Source organism: Rhineura floridana, chromosome 22 (assembly GCF_030035675.1).
Source record: "Rhineura floridana isolate rRhiFlo1 chromosome 22, rRhiFlo1.hap2, whole genome shotgun sequence".
NCBI lineage: Eukaryota > Metazoa > Chordata > Lepidosauria > Squamata > Rhineuridae > Rhineura > Rhineura floridana.
In genome coordinates this window covers 17,916,123-17,937,657 of record NC_084501.1, presented here as the reverse complement: position 1 = coordinate 17,937,657, position 21,535 = coordinate 17,916,123, and the positions used below count along the sequence as shown (strand labels likewise).

Below are 21,535 nucleotides of genomic sequence, written 5' to 3'. Positions count from 1 at the left end.
CATCCTGTTTTTTCTGGGTTCTTTTAAAAAGCTATTTGCCTGTAAAAAGGCAACGGAGAAACTAAGAATGAAAAGAGTCATGCAGAGATCCTGAACATGCTTCTCCACCCCTCTCTCTCTCACACACACACTCACTCTCACACTCACTAATCTCTTTCTCACACACTCACACCCACCACACACTCACAACACTCTCACGCACACACACTCCACTGTCTCACACTTTCTCACACACAAACATTCTCTCTCACACATAAACATACTCCCTCACACACACCCCAATCATATTCTCTCTCTCACACACACACACTCTCTCACACACGCAGCCCCCCCCCCACAAGGGCTTCTGTTCATCCTAGTATAAAGCCTGGGCCTGATGAGGTAAAGAAAAGGCCTCTCTCCAGAAGGTCCCCGAAAAGCAGAGGGGCCACAGGCCCTGCAGGGCCCCCCGCACTTCCCGCCCAGCCGCTCCGATCCAGCCACCCAGCTTTCCTACACAAGCAGATGTCAACTCCGATTAATTCACGTGGCTGGAAGCAAAAAGGGTCAGAGGGAACTCCCGGGGCATGGGGCCAGCAGCCCAGCCCCACAGCAAAAGCTCCCCGCCCCCTGACTGGGTGTGATGCATCGGCGGGGAATGTTGCCGCCATTGCCTGGGCATCCAAAAAGCCACGCAGTGCGCAAGGGCGCATGATCCCTCGCAACGCGCCACCAGGAAGGACTAGGCACAGAGGGACTTTGTTCACAGATGGCCTCAGGAACACAGGCAGCATAGGGACCAGGCCTCTGGTCCAGCCATCTCAGCATTGTCTACACTGACAGGCAGCATCTCTCCAGGATTTTCAGACAGCCCTACCTGAAGATGCCAGGGACTGAATCAGGGACCTTCTGCATGCAAAGCAAATACTCTACTACTGACTGCAGCCCTTCCCCTAGAAATAAAGATCCCGGTCCTCATGGTTCTGATCAAGCAGCTGATTTTAACTAGGAACATAGGCGGCTGCCTTAAATCTGAGTCAGAGCACTGGTGTATCTAGCTCAGTGTTGTTTACACTGGCTGGCAGCAGCCGTCCAGAGTTTCTGACAGGATATTCACAGATGCTGGGGGCTGACCCTTCTGCATGCAAAGCAGATGCAATGCCACTGAGCTGTGACCCTTCCCCTAAAAATGAACGACGTTTCTAGTCCTCAAGGTTCTAAATGAAGGGCTGGTTTTAAATAGGAACAGAGGAATCTGCCTTATACAGTCAGACCACTGGTCCATCTAGCTCACTACTGTTGGCCCTGACCGGCAGCAGCCCTCCAGGGTGTCAGGCAGGGGTCTCTCGAAGCCCCACCTGAAAATGACAGGGATCGAACTTGAGTGCTCTGTCGCTGAGCTATGATCCCTTTCTAAAGGGCACTTCCCCAAAAGAGGACTTGCTACATCCCAAGCTCAACCCTGGAATGCCCTGCTGCTGGGAGACTCCATTTTAAATTTCCCAGAATGCCCCAGAAGGAAGTTGCCATGACCCCCAGGTAACTCCATGATGGCTCACCAGCAACAAAAGAGGTCACTGATGTAAGGGAACAGACGGACAGGAGGCCACTTTGCCAAGAGTCCCCTCAAACTGGGAGCAGTTCTTGACCCACTCCTTTGCCCTCTCTCCTCAGCCCCAACCCTGTGAGGTAGGCTAGGCTGAGAGGCTGTGACTGAGCCAAGATCACCCAGTGAGCTATGTGACTGAGACCAGAGTTCAGATCCCAACTGGGCCACAAATCTCATAGGGGGTGTGACCTTGGAGGCCAGTCACAATCTTTCAGCCTAACCTACTTCACAGGACCGCTGTGAGAATAAAATGGGGGGGGAGGAGAATCAGGTACACCACCTTGAGCTCCTTGGAGGAAAGGTGGACAGGAATGTAATAAATAACTAATCCCCAATTAAAATGGAAGACGGCCCTTTCAAACCACATTCTTGAGAAATCCGAGCTCCTCGGTAGCACATTGGGGGATTACACGCTTTGTTGTTGTTGTTATGTGCCTTCATGTCAACTATGACTTATGGCGACCCTATGAATCAGCAACCTCCGGTAGCATCTTTCATGAATCACCCTGTTCAGATCTTGTAAGTTCAGGTTTGTGGCTTCCTTTATGGAATCAATCCATCTCTTGTTTAGCCTTCCTCTTTTTCTACTCGCTTCTCTTTTTCCCAGCATTATGGTCTTTTCCAGAGAATCATGTGTGTCCAGAGTATGATAACCTCGGTTTCATCATTTTAGCTTCCAGTGATAGTTCTGGTTTAGTTTGTACTAACACCCAATTACTGGTCTTTTTTGCAGTCCATGGTATCCGCAAAGCTGTCCTCCAGCACCACATTTTAAATGAGTTAATTTTTCTCTTATTGGCTTTTTTCACTGTCCAACTTTCACATCCATACATAGAGATCGGGAATACCATGGTCTGAATGATCCTGATTTTGGTGTTCAGTGATACATCTTTGCATTTGAGGACCTTTTCTAGTTCTCTCATAGCTGTCCTCCCCAGTCTTAGCCTTCTTCTGATTTCTTGACTATTGTTTCCATTTTGGTTAATGACTGTGCCGAGGTATTGATAATAATCCTTGACAAGTTCCATGTCCTCGTTGTCAACTTTAAAGTTACATGACTCAGCAAAGAAAAAAAAATCAACTAAAGGCTGGAAACTTTCATGATTTAGAACAGTGGGTTAAGAAACAAAAATTTCCCCTCTTTAAAAGGTTGCCATGATCATTGCCTTAAAACAGGGCAGGGCCTCTCCCAGTGTGGCCGGACTAGAACGCCAATCACCCCCCTGGCCACTTGGCCATGGTGGCTTGGGCAGCTGGGCATTGGGAGTCCAACAGCATTGAAGGGCCACAGGTCCCCTAGCCAGGCCCTGAAAACAACAGTGGACACAGAACTCCTCTTAGGAAATCCCAGCAAACAGGGGTGACTCTGATGCTGGGAGCCTTTATTCTCGTTTGAAACAGATCCCGCTATAACGTAAAAAAGGCCCAGTTTATCATTTGGATTGACCTGTTTTGTCAAGCTGTTATTACATTAGAGCTTGGAGTTCTGTCCTTCTTTTTTTTTGACAGAAGTTGATTTTATTTCCACAGGTTTGATTCCCTGTTTTAATATCCTGCCATCAACGTGCCTTCAGTTATTATGGTCCCCCTGGCTGAAGCCAGTCAGATTAATCTGAAACTAATATACAAATCTGAAACAGAGAAACCGGAAAATACAACCGGCTCGTATATATTTAAATGCGACAGTGTCTGTTTATTCTTCTTTAACAGGTGCTTGCCAATCTTCCCCGGGGCCATCGCAGTCACTGGCCAGGATCCTCAAAGGCAGGTGGACTTCGTACTGAGCAGTTGGACAGCACATGCCTTACAAGAGGGGTTGGGAAACCTGGGCCCCTCCAGATATTGGCGGACCCAAACTCCCATCACCCCAGCCGGCCCGGCTAATGGTCAGGGATGATGGGAGTTGTAGTCCACCGTTGCATCTGGAAGGCCACAGGGTTCCCATTCCTGGGCTAGAAGTTTTAAAGATGTTTTGTTTTAATATACTTTAAAGTCTGTTTTTAAGATGTTTTAGCGTGTTTTTGTTTGCCGCCCTGGGCTCCTTCTGGGAGGAAGGGTGGGATATAAATTAAAATATATATTTATAATTATATATAACTATATATGTATATACAAAACAAACAGTATATATATGTAAACAGTATTTATTATATTATTTATTTATTTGATTGGTTGATTGATTGATTCCCCACCCTTCCTCCCAATAAGAACCCAGGGTGGAAACACAAGCACTAAAAACACTCTAAAACATCACAAAAACAGACTTTACAATATTTATTATTATTACTACTACTACTGGTCACATCCCGCTTAGACTGTTGTAACGCGCTCTACGTGGGGCTGCCTTTGAAGACTGTTCGGAAACTTAAATTGGTACAAAGAGCTGCAGCCAGAGTACTAACTGGGGCTGGTTACAGGGACCATATAACTCCCCTGTTACAACAGCTCCACTGGCTGCCAATTTGTTTCCGGTCACAATTCAAAGTGCTGGTTTTGACCTACAAAGCCCTATACGGCTCAGGTCCAGACTATTTGACAGATTGCATCACCCTACATGAACCTGCCTGGGACTTGAGATCTTTAGGTGAGGCCCTTCTTGTGTTCCCTACACCTTCGCAAGCACATTTGACGCGGACACGAGATAGGGCCTTTTCGGTGGTCGCCCCTAGGTTGTGGAACTCCCTCCCGAGTGAGGTACGATCAGCTCCCTCCTTGCCGTCTTTTCGGTGACAAGTAAAGACTGTTTTATTTCAGCGGGCATTTGGGACAGAGAACAACCAGGATTAATGTCTTATAGGCTTGGTGATCACATTATATGATTATTATTTTAAATTGTTCGCTGTTTTAACTTTTATCTTGTAGTTTTTAATTTTCCCTTATAGTTTAATTCTTTTTTTAATAATATACTCTGTATGTTTTAATGATGTTGTTTTTAGTTGTAAGCCGCTCTGAGTCCTATTGGAAAAGGGCAGGGTAAAAATAAAGTTTTATTATTATTATTATTATTACTATTACAATTATTGATAATGATAAAGACAAACAATTCTAGTTTGTCTTCATCACCTCCATATTATCTTGAGTCAGACCACTGGTCCATCTAGCTCAGTACTGTCTTACACTGACTGGCAGCAGCTCTCCAGGATTTCAAGCAGGCGTCTCTCCCAGGCCCATCTGGAGATGCCAGGGATTGAACCCGGGACCATCTGTATGCAAGGCAGATCCTCTACCACTAGAGATGTGAAGGCCCAGGGGGAAAAAGGGGATTTGGGGGAAGGGACTGGGGTTTTTTTCTTGGAAAAACAAAAGGGCTTCAAAAATCCCCCCCCCAAAAAAAGTTTTCCAGGTTTTTTTCCCCCAGATCTTCACATCTCTGTGTACCAGTGAGCTACAGCCTTTTCCCAATTTCTGTGGTGTAGTAGTTAGAATGCTGGACTAGGACCCGGGAGACCAGGGTTCGAATCCCCACAGCCACGAAGCCCACTGGGTGGCCTTGGGCCAGTCACTGCCTCTCCGCCTCAGAGGAAGGCAATGGTAAACCCCCTCTGAATACCGCTTACCACGAAAACCATGTTCATGGGGTCGCCATAAGTCAGAATCAACTTGAAGGCAGTCAATTTTAATTTTTTTCATTAATTCCTCTGCTTCAGGATGGGGAAGCAATGCCTAATCTCATCGATCTTCACAACTTTTTAAAAAAAAAATAAGCAAAAGGGTGCAGCTTCCCGCACCTGGCCCCACTGTAACTATTGACCAGCCTACTCAGGAAATCACAACAGTAACGGAAGTGAGATCTGGATGTGCTGGAATTGTGTTTTTCCATCCACCCCCACTACAAAAGCCTGCACATCTGACTGCTTGGAGAATGCAGCTTACTCAGAAGGAAACCACAAGTTGGAAGATGTGCAGGTAATATGCAGCCACTGTGCGCCAGGTGCACCAAACAACCGGACTAAGCGGAAATGGCCTGCTGTGAGGGCGGAGTCTGGAGAATGTAAGGATTGCCGCTCCTTAATTAGGAGCACCGGTGACCTATTTTATTGTTGTGAAGATCGATGAGATGAGATATCACTTCCCATCTTGAGAAATTAAGAGCCAGTGTAGATGTGACGCAGGAAACACGTGGATTGTACCCCAATTGCTTGTTTTTGTGTTAACGCAGCCGTGCTGAAGGTTCAGAGTTGGGCTGGAATGGCAGTGGGGGAAAGAAGCATAATGCACCCCTCCCCACCGATAATGTGCCTGCTTTTTTTAAAAGAAGTCACCCACAGATGGTTTTCTCCCAATGGAGAAAAGATACATGGGACCAGAATTCAATTTCTTCATTGGATGGAAAAGCAACTGGGGGGGGGGGTTCCAAAGAGTTAAGGACTGCTTTTTCATCACTGCAACCCTGATGAAATTTGGATCCTCTGGCAGCATTAGAGTTTTTTTAAAAAACACCAGAACAGTCCACATCTCATTTGACTCAACTGTGAATCACTCCGTTAACTAAGTAGGGTTTGGAAAGGCCAAACTTCACTTGGTAAAATATTTATATATGGAGATTTTTTTTACGTCAACACAACCTTGATGTTATTAAACGATCAGACAAGCTAAAATAAGAGCATCCTCAGACATTCAAAACCAGCTGTGCCTCTGTGTTACTTATTTCAATGGTTGGCAATTCAGACACCCCCTGCGTCCCCATGAAGAGATCCTCGGTTCAGGGTGGATGACATCTATGACCTTTTTTTAGAAAGCTGTTTGTTCTCTATGCATTTCAAAATCTCTTAAGGTGTCATAAGGTGCCATGTTGTATAGATGGTGGAGTAACAAGCACAACCCTAATCTATTTTTTGGAAAGTTTTTTTTGTTGTTGTTCACTAGGCATTTGGACACTTCTTCAGATATCACCACCAGATTTTTCATGACGGTTCCTGAGTTCAAGGAGCTGGTTTTGGTCTACGTTTGGGTAGGAATCGACGCCATTTGGAATCAAGATGGCGGGCTGACCCTTTCAAAAGTGCACTGATTTTAACCAAATTTTGCATGGTAGAGCCCGAGACCGAGGTTTTCATTTGTGTTTGAATACAGTCAGAAGCCATTTTGAATCGAGATGGTGGAATGAACCTTTCAAAATGGTTTGTTTGGTTTCTTACCATTCCTGAGCAACACCACCAACAAGGTTACTACTGTATCTTATTTTGGAGACGAGTCATACTAAGTACAATGGGAATTACTCCCATGTAAGTTAGGGATAGAATTGCAGACTTAGTAATTAACTTATCTGCACATAGCTCAGCTGTAGGGCACCTGATCGGCATATAGAAGGTCCCAGATTCAATCTCCGGCATCCCAAGGTAGGGCTGGGAACGTTCCCTGATTCAAACCCTGAAGAGGTGATGCCAGCACTGAACTTGATGGACCAATGTCACAATGTGACCTAAAACAAAAAAAGGTTGCCTCTCTGCCCTAAAGCTCTGGCCAGGCTAGACTGGACATTCAAGGCTGCTTAGACATCAGATTCTCAGATACGTGACCCTTTCCCAGAACTCCTAGCTATTTGAGGCTTGCTTGCGGCCGCTCAATGGCCACGGAAATGCACTCTGCACACGGTCAGAGAGCCCTGTCTCTAGCATTACTTTAGGAGTTCTGCAGCTCACGATCCAAAGCTGGGTTTTGGAGGAGACCACCACCTTTACTGCCACCTGGTTAGCAGTACCTCTGGTTCAAACTCTGTACGAAAATGTTTCAAACCACTCAAGAACTTAAAATAAATACAAAAAAAGCAACCAACAACCCCACAATGACCGAACAGAGAAACACTCAAAGCACAGATTAAGAGCGGAGCCAAGGCTGCGGATTTTGCAAGAGGGGGTACAAAGTCCAAAAAGAGACAAATAATAGGCCCTATTTAAAGGGACGTGAGAACGGAGTTTGCAAAATAGCCTGGCTGTTTGCATCCTATCCAGAATCCTCAACTTAGCTCCTGGGATTGTGGGGGGTGGAGGAGGGAGAGCTGTCACATCAGAGTAGCCACCAAAAATACAGAACTGTGTGCATGAGAGAGAGAGAAAGAGAATCTGGTAAGTGTATGTGACAATCTGCCACAGCGTATTTGCAGATACGGTCACATCGGCACCAGACATTTGAAAGCGTATCACTGTAAACAGACATGGACAGGGTGCTGAGAATTGTTAAGAGGCCAGCTATTCCCCTCCCAGAGCCACAATTCCCAGAGTTACCTGGGAAGAGGGACTGATTGTTAAACCAATCCGGGAATTGTAGCTCCATGAGAGGGGAATAGGGGTCTCCTTACAACTCTCAGCACCCTTCACAAAAGACAGTCCCCAGGATCCTTTGGGGGAAGCCATGACTGTTTCAAGTGGCATCATCATGATTTCAGTGTATAGTGCAGATGTAGCCTGTGTGTGTGTGTGCAGATGTAGCCTGTGTGTGTGTGTGTGAGAGAGAGAGAGACAGAGAGGGAGTGCGCATGCAAGCACATGTATGCCATGATTGCTTCAAACCACCAGGGTCTGTACATGTGCGAAAATGTGCTTGGTGGAACTGCGTTCTGAGCAACTATGTTTTAGAGCTGTGGTGTCAGATAAGGGATGGAAAAACTGTGCCCCCCCCCCAAAAAATGTTACTGGACGGCAACTCCAATCACCCCTGCGCACTGACCCATGCTGGCTGGAGCTCTGATGGGAGTGAAATAAGTAATCGATCGCAAGCCGAGAGTCCCCGATTTGAAGGTTTTTGCTCAGAGTTCAGCCCCACTGAGCTCAACAGGATGCACTCCCAAGTAAGCATGGCTTCCCAAGGAAGGATATGCAGGATTGCAGCAAGACAAGAATGAAAAAGTACAGGATCTCCAGGAATCCCAGCTGACCGACAAAACCTGGTTGCTGCTTTCTGAGAAAGGCGATCAAAATGTCAACATCCAAATCTTTGAATGCGTAAGACTAGAAAAGCCCTTGTAGATCAGAGCAATGATCCATCCAAGTCTAGCAACTGGAATCCCAAAAGCAACCAGCCAGAGGCTTCTGGAAAGGTACTGTGAGTAGACTGCCCCTAAACATGTGGGGCAAACAGCCATTCAAATTACCTTCGCCCAGACTTCAAACCTTGGACAGATTCACATTTGAGATTTCTAAGTTGTTCCTGTTAAGATTAAACAGTAAAATCTGAAACGTGTCTACTCAGAAAGGCTCAGTGAGTTTTATGGCACTTACTCCCAGTAGGTGAAGGATTGCAGGCTAATTCTTACAGTACCTGTACACCTTCATTGAAAAAATAAAATAAAAATCCTGAATTTTATACGACTGAATCCAGTATACCATTTCACACTGGAGAAGGTGAAGAGTTCACCTGATGGACATTCTTTAGTACAAAAATATTGCGGTACTTAGAAAGCTAGCATCCCAAGGACAAGGCTAGACCAGAAACCTTTTACTTGGCATACTAGATTTCTAAGTGCACAGAGTTGTTTCTAAGACATATCCAAAGAATCCTGGGAACTGTAGTTTGTGACGGGCGCCGAGAGCTGTGAGGAAACCCCTATTTCCTTCCCAGAGCTACAATTCCCAGTGTGGTTTAACAATCAAGTCCCTCTTCCCAAGGAACTCTGGGATCTGTAGCTCCATGAAGGGAATAGGGGGTCTCTTAAATCTCAGCATGCTTGACAAATGACAGTTCTTTGGGGGAAAGCCATGATTGTTTAAAATGGTATGATACTGCTTTAAATGGACAGTGTAGATGGGGCCTAAGTTAGGTCCTATTCTGAGAGAGAGAGAGGGAGGGAGAGAGAGAGAGAGAGAGAATATATAATGTACAGTACTATGTATCACTGAACACCAAAGTCAGGATCATTCAGACCATGGTATTCCCGATCTCTATGTATGGATGTGAAAGTTGGACAGCGAAAACAGCAGATAAGAGAAAAATCTACTCATTTGACATGTGGTGTTGGAGGAGAGCATTGCGCATACCATGGACGGCAAAAAAGACCAATAACTGGGTGTTAGAACAAATTAAAGCAGAACTATCACTAGAAGCTAAAATGATGAAACTGAGGTTATCATACTTTGGACACATCATGGGAAGACGTGATTCACTAGAAAAGACAATCATGCTGGGAAAAACAGAAGGGAGTAGAAAAAGAGGAAGGCCAAACAAGAGATGGACTGATTCCATAAAGGAAGCCACAGACCTGACCTTACAAGATCTGAACAGGGTGGCTCAGCACAGATGCTGTTGGAGGTCACTGGTTCACAGGGCCGCCATCAGTCGTAAATGACTTGAAGGCACATAACAATAACAAATATAGATAGATAGATAGATAGATAGATAGATAGATAGATAGATAGATAGATAGATAGATAGATAGATAGATAGATAGATAGATAGATAGATAGATAGAGTGCACCCATTCATTCAAGAAGCTGAACGGTGGGAGATTCAGGACAACCAAAAGGAAATTCTTCTTCACACAGGGCAGCACAGTTAAGCTACTGAATTTGCTCTCCGAAGATGTCGCGACAACCACCAATTTAGAGAGCTTTAAAAAGGAATTAGATAAAAGCACGGAGAATCAGGCCATGGATCATACGAGTCATGGAGATGTTTTACCTCCAGGATCAGAAGCAGCGTACCTCTGAATCCCAGCTGCTTGGGATCACAAATGGGGAGAATTGTTGATTCGCTCCGGTCCTGCTTGCGGGCTTCCCATTTGGGCATCTGGTTGGCCACTGGGAGAAGAGGATGCTGGACGAGACAGGAACGTAGGAAGCTGCCTGATCCAGAGTCAGACCATGCAGTCCATCTAGCTCCATACTGTTCACACTGACTGGTAGCAGCTCTCCAGGGTTCCAGGGCAGGGGACATTCCCCGCCCCACCTGGAGATGCCGGGGACTGAACCGGCATGCTCAGCAAGACAGGTGCTCTACCCACTGAGCTATGCCTCTTCCCTCCACCTTGGAGGTTCACGCACGGGGCAAGGAACATGCCACGTGTAAGTGTGCCAGCGTGTGCAGGTGGATGGATGGAAAAGAGCAGAGTGAGGAACCTTTTTCATGCTGAGGGCCACATTCCCCTCTAGGCAACCTTCCAAGGGCCACACGCTACTGGAGAGCAGGGCTGGAGGCAACATCAGGCAGAGCAATGGCAGTAGGCCGGCTTCGACAGGCACACAAATGCACACACCACCCTATTCAACATCCAAGGAGAAAGAGGCATGTTCTGAGGTCCAGGACGCATTTCAGCTAGGCAAAAAACCTTGGGGTGAAGGGCGTGACCCGTGGAGAGTTCCAAGGGCCAGACAGAGAGGTCTCGAGGGCTGTGCTCGGTCCCTAGGCCTGAGGTCCCCCACCCGTGGGTAAGAGCTATAAGAATCCTATTGCATCACACCTAGCCTAGCACCCTTTCCCCAGAAAACGCCTCTGAATGCCAGCTGTTGGGGACCTCAAGCGAGGGGAAGCGCAGTCGTGCTCAGGTCCTGCTTGCCAGCTTCCCACTGACGCATCTGGTCTGCCCCTGCGAGAACAGGCTGCTGGACGACACAGGCCTTTGGGTCCGATTCAACTCCCGGGCACTTCTGACGTTCTCCTGCAAGTCTCCACTGGCAGCCTGTGTTCCTACAAGCCAGGCCCAGGTTGATTCTCACCCCTCTTCCGTGAGAAGGAGGCCTCACAGCAATGTGGGGCGGGGCGGGTGCCTGAAGACAAGGGCGCAGGCTCGGATTCCCCACGCCAAACTGCCTGGCACAGGGAGACCCTCGCCGACCCTCCCAAGTCCGGCGTTCTCTGCCATCCTTTCTCGGGATTTATAATTCTGATTGGGCCAGCGGCCAAGTCGCTCCATGGCACTCCCAAGGCCGGCTTGGCTAGGCTCAAAGCCCAAGCGCCAACAAACCTGAATCTCCCACGTCAAGGAGAGAGGGGAAAAAGAGGAAAACAAACTGGAATGTTCCTGTGAAGCGCAGCGCTCCCCCCTTTCGCCCGCAGACTCGCCCAGACTCGCCCCCTGCCTCCCCGGGTGGGCCCCAGTAAGGAATGAAAAAAAAGGATAAGGCTCAGGACAATACGAGGGGGAGGAATCCAGATTACATCCTGGCACCAGGGCCCAGGCATCCTCGCTCGGCACACAGGGCTTCAACTATGCGCCGGGCCTCACCACGGCTGAGCCAAGGTTGCTCGTTTACAAGGCCCAAACTCCACGCCGGTTTGACAGATGGGGCCTCTAGGCACATGCAGAGTACACACCAGAAAGCACAGGGAAGGGGGCCCAGGAAGATCGGCGTTGCTTTGGAGCCCAGGCTTGAAAGAGCCAAGCGGATCGCATCGCCTGCTTTCAAATCTGTCACTTTAGAATGATAGTATCATAGAGTTGGAAGGGGCCTATAAGGTCACCAAGTCCAACCCCCTGCTCAAGGCAGGAATCCAAATCAAAGCATTCCCGACAGGTGGCTGCCCAGCTGCCTCTTGAATGCCTCCAGGGTCGGACAGCCCACTACGTCTCCAGGTCATTGGTTCCATCGTTGTGTGGCATTACAGTTTTTCCTGATGTTCAGTTGAAAACACTTTAAACCCCCCCATCAGTGTTCCTACCCCTCCCACAAGGAAAAAACACAACATTTGCACCCTTAGCGAGAAACGTCAAGGGTTGCTTTCTGCACTTTCCTCTCACTCATAGGGAGCTGCCTTCTCCTGAGTCGAGCCATTTGGTCTATGAAGCTTAGCAGTGTCTATACTGACTGGCAGCAGCTCTTTCAGGCGGCAGAGGAAGGGGGAAGATTGGATTAACCTGGAACCTGCTGCTTGCCAAGCAGAAACTCTACCACTGAGCTACTGCCTGAAGACTCTCATGCCAGGGGTGGAAAGGCCAACCGCTCCAGCTTGGCTCAGTAAGACACCTGAACGGGGAACGCCGCCATCGAGATTGCAGCCAAGCCCCCTTCCTGGGGGGTGGCAGGGTGAGCGAAATCTGCATCTGTGGGCCCAAGGAGGAGAGGACAAAGCAAAGAGGCCTGCAAGTACCAGAAAGCGGCCAGGAAGACCAAAGCAACTGGGCCTGTGGGCACAAAGAGGCTCCGGCAAACCCCAGGCCAAACTCAGCCACCTTTTGAGGACCATCAACCTCAAAAAAATGTATAGAAAATGGTGGGCAGCGCTGAAAAAAGGGCTGATGGCCCCTCCTGGCAGGTAGTCCAAATTAAATGGATTTGGGGCGCACTGTGGGAAGGGGGTGGGAGGGGCTACTCGGGCGACCTCCCCCCCAACCGGCAGCCAAAGGGGGGTTGGGGCTAGGATGGCAGGGGGGGCGGCACCTGGGAGGCTTCCAGACAAAGGAGATGCTGAGCGCGCAAGACGAAGAAGAGGGAGGAGGAGGAGAGGCAAACCCCTCATCCCCTTTCCTTTCTCCTCTCCCCCCCGCAAACCCGGCCGCTTTAACCAGATCCTGCCCGGGAAGAACCGAGCTGAGCAATAATCTCAGGCCTGGGGCGCACGGCGTGAAGCGAAGCAGGATCCGAACCCCCAATTTTTTTTGGGGGGACAAGGAATAAATAACCCGGGGTGTGGGGGGGGAATTCTTTTTTGCACTCCTTTCGCTCTCGACCCAAACAACCCAAAGGAAAAGAATAAAGGAAAAGAGATCGATCCCCGCGACGGCCAGGACGTCCAACAAACGGGGGAGATTTGGAGATCTAGTCTGGGGCGGAGGCGGAATTAAAGGCCTGGAGTGGATGGAAGGTTCGTTTGGGAAGGCACCGGGACGCGGACCGGGGCGCAGCGAAGGCCTAAGCGGCAGCGAGTCGTCTCCGAATCTCGAGGGGAAGGAGCGACCCCCTCCCCATCTCGCGCGCCCGCGCGCTTACCTGGGGTTGCTGGCGTTCCAGTAGACGCTGTGGCGGAGGCCGCGCACCTGCTGGACCAGGAGGGCCCCCCAAAACATCAGCAGCCCCCAAGGCAGCGCCCCAGCCGGGCGCATCGCTCCGCCGCTCTGCCCCACCCCGGAGCGAGCCAGCCCCCGTCGGGGCAAGTGGCCGGCCAAGCGCGCGCTGGATCGGCCCCGGCCGGAGAGGGAGCCGCGCCGGGGGAGAAAGAGGTGCCGCGCCAGCCCCGCCCCCGGCCGCTGCCAGCTCCAAACTTTCCACCAATCAGAGGCCGGAGCTCTGCAAAGAAAAGAAGGGGGGGCTAAAAAGTAGCAACGAAGAGGAAAGGAAGAAAGGGGGGGAAGAATAGTTTGGGATTAACCCCTCGAGACCCGCGGCACTCTGAGAAAGCCTGGCTCGCTCCCTCTCCTCTCTGGGTTCTTTCATTCATGCCTTTATGCAGCGCAAATCTGAATGGCTCGGGTGGGAGGGGTGGGTTGCCAACGTTCTCGGCCCGCCCTGCTCCTGTGCTTTTAGTACAGGCACTCGAGCGCCGCCGTTCATTCAAGCATTATGCAAGTCAAGTCGGAATGGCTGGGGAGGGGTGGGTTGCCAACGTTCTTGGCTCGCCGCTGCTCCTGTGCTTTTAGGAGCACAGCCACTGGATCCACAGACATTCACATGAGGGGGCAGGGGGGAGTTTAATCAGAGGGTTCCAGCACATCAAGCCCCAGAAGGAGATACAGGGTTTGAATCCAATGCTGTCACTACTCAGAGTAGACCCTTTAAAATGAATGGAGCTAAGTTAGTCGTGTCCATTCATTTATGTGGGTCTACGCTGAGTAGGAACAGCATGGGATGCAAGCGCATAGAACAAAGCCCTAGCGTTTTGCTGTCCCTGTGCGTTTACCACATCCCCCACCCTTTGGCAACCGTAAAGCCCAAGACCCCCAACCCCCCAAGTGTGGGGTTACCACTTATACCTCGCCCAAAAAGAGAGGTCACAGATTTGCGTAAAAGGTGTGCATGCGATGTATAGATGCAAACTTATAGAAATGTGGGGTGGGGGCGGTGGCTTTCCAGCTGTTGCTGGACTCCAGCTCCCATCAGCCCCTGGAGCCAGCATGGCCAATGGTCAAGGATGAAGGGAGTTGGAATTCAACATCTGGAGGGACACACCCCTGCCCTAGACACATGTCCCAATCTATCAGGAATCACATTTTAAATGAACTTACCGAGGTGTACAGCATGGCTAGGGACATCCATGGCTTTCCAGCTATTGCTGGACTCCAACCCCCAACAGCCCCTGCAGCCAGCATGGCCAATGGGCCAGGGATGACCGGCACTGGAGTCCAACAACATCTGGAGGGCCACAGGCTCCCCCATCCCTGAATGACATAGTAAGACCTGTCACCACAGCTAGGGAACAAGACTACAGCTCCATACATTTAAAGCACATTTCCTGCCCCCTCCGCCAAGAATCCTGGGAAGTGTAGTTTCTTAAGGGTGCTGGGAATTGTAGCTCTGTGAGGGGTAAGCTACCATTCCCAGGATTCTTTGCATGGTGTGGATGTTTTATATGTATGGCACATACACACCTTAAGACCAGGTGATCTATGTTCATGTTCAGCCGGCCATCCAGGTGATCACCATGGACGAGCATCTTCAAGGACCCTCAAACTCTCCCCTCGTTCGGATTCTTTATCTTGAAACTAGACTTGGATCTGACCACCTTTCAAAAGAGAGCAAGGGTTCCCAACCTGTGGCCCACGGACCTCCAGCGGTCTGCAAGTTCATTCAGGTGGTCCACGCGGCCTATCTGGGGACTTGTGGCTGAAGACGGGAGGCAGCCTCAACTATTGCGCTGAATTTTCACACTGAATTTTCATTGCATTTTGCAAAATTAAGAAACCAAAGAAGCTATTAGGGTTGCTATAAAGTGGCAGAAAAAAAATCATCCTGAAGTGGCCTGCCAGGACCCTCAGCAATTTTCAAGTGGTCCGTGGAAGGAGGGGGAAAAAAGCATTTTGGGAACCACTGAACTGGAGAACTCTTCTCCATAAAGTGTCATTTATTTCTTTATATGTATTCCATTTCCTCCCGGAAGGAAGCCAGGACATCAAACAAAAACATGAAAAACACTCTAGAACATATTTAAAGAATTTTTTTAAAAAACATTAAAGCAAAACATCTTTAAAGATGTCTTTTTAAAAAAACCAAAACAGGTTTAAAAAACATCGTACAAAGCAATTCCCTGATGGACGCAGCGTCTCAGAGAGGGCCAATGAAAAGAGTAACGCCAGGCTGCTGGGATATCCCCTCCGCCCGAGGCCCATTATCCCCGTCATAAAATCGACATTTTATTATCATCATCTTGCATATACAATTACTCCTCTAGGCCAAGCAGAAAATTGGGAAGGTTTTTTTTAGACTTATCCTGAACATATTGAAGCGTTTAGCGTGATTAATGTTTTGTTTTTTACAGGCCCAAATTCTTAGCAATAATAAAGCCTCCCCTCTGCTCAATTTTTTTTTTAAAAAAGAATGTATTATTTTTCCTTCTCCCTTGGTTCCCTGACAGTAAGCATGCACTACCTTCATCAGCAAGGATGGAGGACCTGTGCCCCCCCGATTTTTAAGCTGGACTCCAAAGGAAGAATACTTTGCACGGGCTCAGAGATCCTCTTGTCGTTAACATCACTTTGCAAGTTCCAGTTGTGAGCCCTAGCATTAGAAACAGATTAAAGTTTTAATGGTCCCTTACCCTAAAGCAAGAACAAGGAAACGCCGGCCCTCCAGATTTTTTTTTTAGACTCCAATTTCCATCACTCCTGATCATTGGCTGGGGTGACTTGGAGTCCAGCAATAGCTAGAGGGCCACAGGTTCTCCTGCCATCTCTGTAAGTGAATTTAATATGTGATCCCTGATAGGTTGGGACATGTGTCTGGGACAGGGAACCTGTGGCCCTCCAGCTGTTGCTGGACTACAGCTCCCATCGTCCCTGATCATTGACCGTGCTGGCTGGGGCTGGCGGGAGCTGGAGTCTAGCAACATTTGGAGATCCACAGGTTGTCCATCTCCTAATTAGCTCCTAAACTGACAAAATAGCTTCCAGTTGCAGGAAGGGCCACACTGCAGTGGTAGAGCACTGCCAATCAGGGTACACAATAAGGAGCTAGTTTGACCAATGGGGTGACTCAACAGAATGAAGCTTCCTATGTTCCTAGGAAGTTTCAATTAATTAAAACAGAACTAACAAAGAACAAAATAATGGAGGAATCCAATCAAAACGGAGGAATCCATGCAGAGAAACAACTCCTTAGCAATCCTCCACAGCAATAGTGAAATGCACAATACTAAGTCAGACTCTCACTATATCAGGCTTCAGGGGCTGCTTCCCCCATTAACAGGTTTCCCTGATCAGGGCCGGCGCCAGAGGGTGGGTAGTGCTCCCGTTCCATGGCAGTGTCGGCTCCCAGCCCTGCCACGGATCACAAAGAGGGCGCTCCCAGGGTCCCCCCCCCATGACCACGCAGGCCCACAATGCTTGCCTGCACGCCCCACCTGCCTCTCCCATTGTGGTGAATGGTGCATGTGCATGCCTACCATCAACCAAGATGGTAGCTGAGGCTTCCCTAAGTGGCTGATGGCAGGCATGCGCGGACACATAACGTGCATGTGTGCCATCAACCAAGATGGTGGCGGAGGCATCAGCTCCTTAGGGAAGCCTAGACTGCCATCTTGGTTGATGGCAGGCATGCGCGTACATTACAGCCAGCATTCACCGCAGTGAGAGAGGTAGATGCCACATGCGGGCAGGCGCCATGGGCCCGGGGCAGGCTGGTGCCCGAGGGACCAGTCATGCCTGGCGCCAGCCCTATCCCTGATTCATTTAGTTATTCTTATGCCATTAAAATATTACCAGTACAAAAAGAGAGAAAACACAAGATATGGGGGGTTGTATGCCATGTGAGTCCTACTCAGAGTAGACCCATTGAAACAAATGGACCAAAGTTAGGCATGTCCATTCATTTCAATGGGTCTTCTCTGAGTAAGGCTCACATTATAGACAACCCATAGTTGTTGTTTTTTTTACAAATTTAAGCCAGTGGCAGCTGGTGGCCCCGTGTCAGTGGGGCAGTGGAATCCACTCTGGGTTTTCGTCTGAACTTGAAGGAGCTGTCTAAGGTGCTGGTGCTTGAAAGTGTGGACTAAAACCCAGAGCGGATTCACTGCCCTGCTGACATGGAATCAGCCACCGCCACTGCTTCAGCGGTGCTATTTCAGCAGCAGGATGGATACTGCTACCTGTACCCACACGCTCATGGGTTTGGTGGGTGGGGTTGTTTGTTTTTCTGCTATATTCATGTTTTGATCTGCTAGTAGTGACTGTGATTTATCACGTTAGTTATTTTAGGTTACATTGAAGTTTAAGGTGATCTTTAAAATGCTTCGTATTGTTTTAAATGTGTAGTTTTTGTTTTTATAATGTTTAATGTTAACGTTATGATGTTAACCTTTAATGCGATCTTTTCAAATGTTTTGCGTTGTTTTAAATGTGTAATTTTGTTTCAATTTGTGATAACCCCGTAAACCACTTAGAGGCTTCTTTTGAACTATGAAACGATATACAAATAAAAGAAATATACAATTTTCTCTAACCTTATGCAGAACTGCGCTCTTTCCAACAAAGACACACCCCTTCTTTGGGAATCTAATCAGTTGCGTTATCTGCTGGCTTTACGTAATTTGTAATTTGCAACAGGTGGCATTCAGTGCTAGTCTGCCTCAGGGCAGATCCATCAAAGTAAATAAACAGGACCAACTTTGTTTTTGATGTGGGTTTTTTTAGATGTTTATCGATTATGTTTGATTGTTTCTGGTTTTTTAAAGTGTTTATGTGATTTACCGACTAGTTTTTATCTGCTTTTAATATAGGTCACTTATGTGAGAAAAGCAACTAACAACTATTATCATTATTTATTCAGTCCATTATTTTCAATGAGTCTACTCTGAATAGAACTTACCTGTCTACAGCCCCATGCCTCCATCATCTGTAAACTCATTTTAAAGAGCTGGGACTGTCACCTCTTCCAGATATATATATATATATATATATATTTTATGTGCCTTCAAGTCAATTACAACTTATGGCGACCCTATGAACCTGCGACCTCCAATAGCATCTGTTGTAAACCACCCTGTTCAGATCTTGTAAGGTCAGGTCTGTGGCTTCCTTTAAGTTCAGGTCTGTGGCTTCCTTGTTTGGCCTTCCTCTTTTTCTACTCCCTTCTGTTTTTCCCAGCATTATTGTCTTTTCTAGTGAATCACGTCTTCTCATTATGTGTCCAAAGTATGATAACCTCAGTTCCAGCATTTTAGCTTCTAATGATAGTTCTGGTTTAATTTGTTCTAACACCCAATTATTTGTCTTTTTTGCAGTTCATGGTATGCGCAAAGCTCTCCTCCATCACCACATTTCAAATTAGTTGATTTTTCCCTTATCTGCTTTTTTCACTGTCCAACTTTCACATCTATACATAGAGATTGGGAATACCATGGTCTGAATGATCCTGACTTTAGTGTTCAGTGATACATCTTTGCATTTGAGGACCTTTTCTAGTTCTCTCATAGTTGCCCTCCCCAGTCCTGGCCTTCTTCTGACTTCTTAACTATTGTTTCCAGTTTGGTTAATGACTCTGCCAAGGTATTAATAATCCTTGACAAGTTCAGTGTCCTCGTTGTCAACTTTAACGTTACATAAATCTTCTGTTGTCATTACTTCAGTCATTTTTGCAACATTACTAATGTTAAATTGGGACCAGTTTTTAAAAAAACCACTCCCAAAGCACAATTGCAATTAAAAACATTCTAAAACACAGCAAAGAATGCCCTATGATTACAAGCTCTTCTGGATGATAACTTTTCCCATGTAAGGAAGTGTTCAGGGGCAGCCCTGAGTAAAAAACACAGGGTGCTCCTTCCCCAACAAAACCAGGTCATTGCTAATCCCACTCTTTTACCGCCTCCATCCCCGAGAACCCCCCAGATCCAACAGAGTAGGCAGCGCCTTCCCAAACCAGCTGCACCAATGGCCTCGTTCAATCTCAGCTAGCCGGCCCTTGATGCAGGCTGTGCCCGCGTAGCCAGGGCTCCTGATGAGAGTCACGTACCCAGTGAAATTACAGGGTTGCAAAGGCCCATAAAGATGGAACTTCGTGGCTGCACAAGGGAACCTTTGTTCTCACAGCGAGGGGAGGGGAGAAGGTGGTGTTTGAACTGTGGAAGTCGCACACGGCTCATGCCGAAGTGCAAGGCCAGGAAGCAGTCGACGTGCTGACGGAAAGCCCTGAGCCCTGGCACCCTGCGGCCAGCGGTTTATTTTTAGCCGGAGCTCACCTAGGGATGTGGGGTGGAGCAAGCACACACACACACGTGTGTATATACATATGCATTCCTGAGTGTGTAATAACCAGTGGGACAGCCAGTGCAGTGTAGTGGTTAGAGCAGCCTTTCCCAACCAGTGTGCCTCCAAATGTTGCTGGACCACAACTCCCATCAGCCTCAGCCAGCATTGCCAATGGTCAGGAAATATGGGAATTGTGGTCCAACAACATCTGGAGGCACACTGGTTGGGAAAGGCTGGGTTAGAGTGTTGGACTAGGACCTAGGAGACCAAGGTTCAAATCCCCACTCAGCCACGAAGCTCACTGCATGGCCTTGGGCCAGCCACTGTCCCTCAGCCTCATCTACCTCACAGGGTCGTTGTGAGGATAATATCAAGAGGGGGAGCATCATGTCTGTACGCCACCTTGGGCTCCTCAGAGGACAGGTGGGATATAAATGTTATAATACACCCACACACATGGACTCTTTGCAAAACTGTACTCCCTGTGAAATTCTACCAATGCTTCAACCATATTACAAGGGTTAGGGCCCTCTGGCCCTCCAGGCCTTTACACCTGGCCCTTGGGTCTCTCCCCAGCCCACACCCCTCCCCAAGCCATGCCCCTTCTTCCCAGGCCACGCCCCTCACTGGCCCTGATTCACACCCTCTTTGGGTGATTTTGCCTGGCTAGGATGTGTCCACGAACTCTCCGACGAGCCTTCTCACTTGTCTGGATGGAGGCCAGGGAGGGGTGTGTGTGAGAGCGTCGGGAAAATCTAGCCTACCGTTACAAAGGTCAAGTCTACATCTCTTGTGCCACCTACTTCTGCCTCTAGCCCCGCCCACCAGTGGCACGTGGCCCTCGGAAGGTTACCTAGAAGGCAATGCGGCCCTGAAAAAGGTTCTCCACCCCTGCCCTAAGGAAACGTTGCTCAGAAAAGATGCTTCCCACACTCTGGCCCTAGAACAGGAAGCTCCAAATTCTCCACCGCAGTTGGCCCGAGGGAAAAGGGGAGGTGTGTGGCAACTCCAGATAGTACAAACACAAGGGAGGCAAGGCTGGTGCCAGAAGTCAGCATTGCTGGGCATCTGCCAGGGCCCACATCCAAGCAGGGGGCCCACCATTAGGGAAGGGGAGAATTTCAATTCAGTTCGCATTTCATTCTGAATCTATCAAATTTGCCCTTTCCAGAGCAATATGAGAACTGAAACACAGCCACCCTTCGAAATTTGCACCTATTCTAAGTGTCCGATGCAGTTCTCCAACCAATGTTTACAACAATGCATACAGAAGGGGAAAGTGTGCATCAAAATGAATATATGAGTGAAGATAACATACCAAAATGCTTTATATTAGGGGAAATAGCTTTGCAAAAATGTGTACATTAGTCAAAACTGCCTACAAATTTGTGCTGATTAGGAGAAATTGCACTGAAAGGCTGGAGAATTTATGAGGATTCAAAAAAAAAAAAGATCACCAACTGCTGAATGTGGGGAACTGAATTTAAGACTGAAAAATGCAAAACTGAGAACCAACGTTGACAGATCTTCCCATCTCTACCCACTACGGACCCCAAAGTGCCCTAGTTGAGAAATCCCTCCCCCTTGCTCTATTACTGCCTTTTCGCTTGTGTTCTCCGAGTGTGTAAGCAGCAAAAGGAGCAAGGAAAAGGAGTGACAGGCTTTCCAGACTTCTCTACCTC

The 21,535-nt window shown here is 48.2% G+C and overlaps 1 protein-coding gene across 1 annotated transcript in view; it reads right to left on the bottom strand.

Annotated features, from left to right (window-relative positions):
* The window catches only part of EFNA4 (ephrin A4), a 31,604-nt gene that overhangs the window by 9,960 nt on the left and 109 nt on the right, over positions 1–21,535 (bottom strand). The window contains exon 2 of the mRNA XM_061606661.1: positions 13,447–13,743. Within this exon, the coding sequence (XP_061462645.1) occupies positions 13,447–13,743 (297 nt within the window). The remainder of the gene's footprint in view (positions 1–13,446; positions 13,744–21,535) is intronic.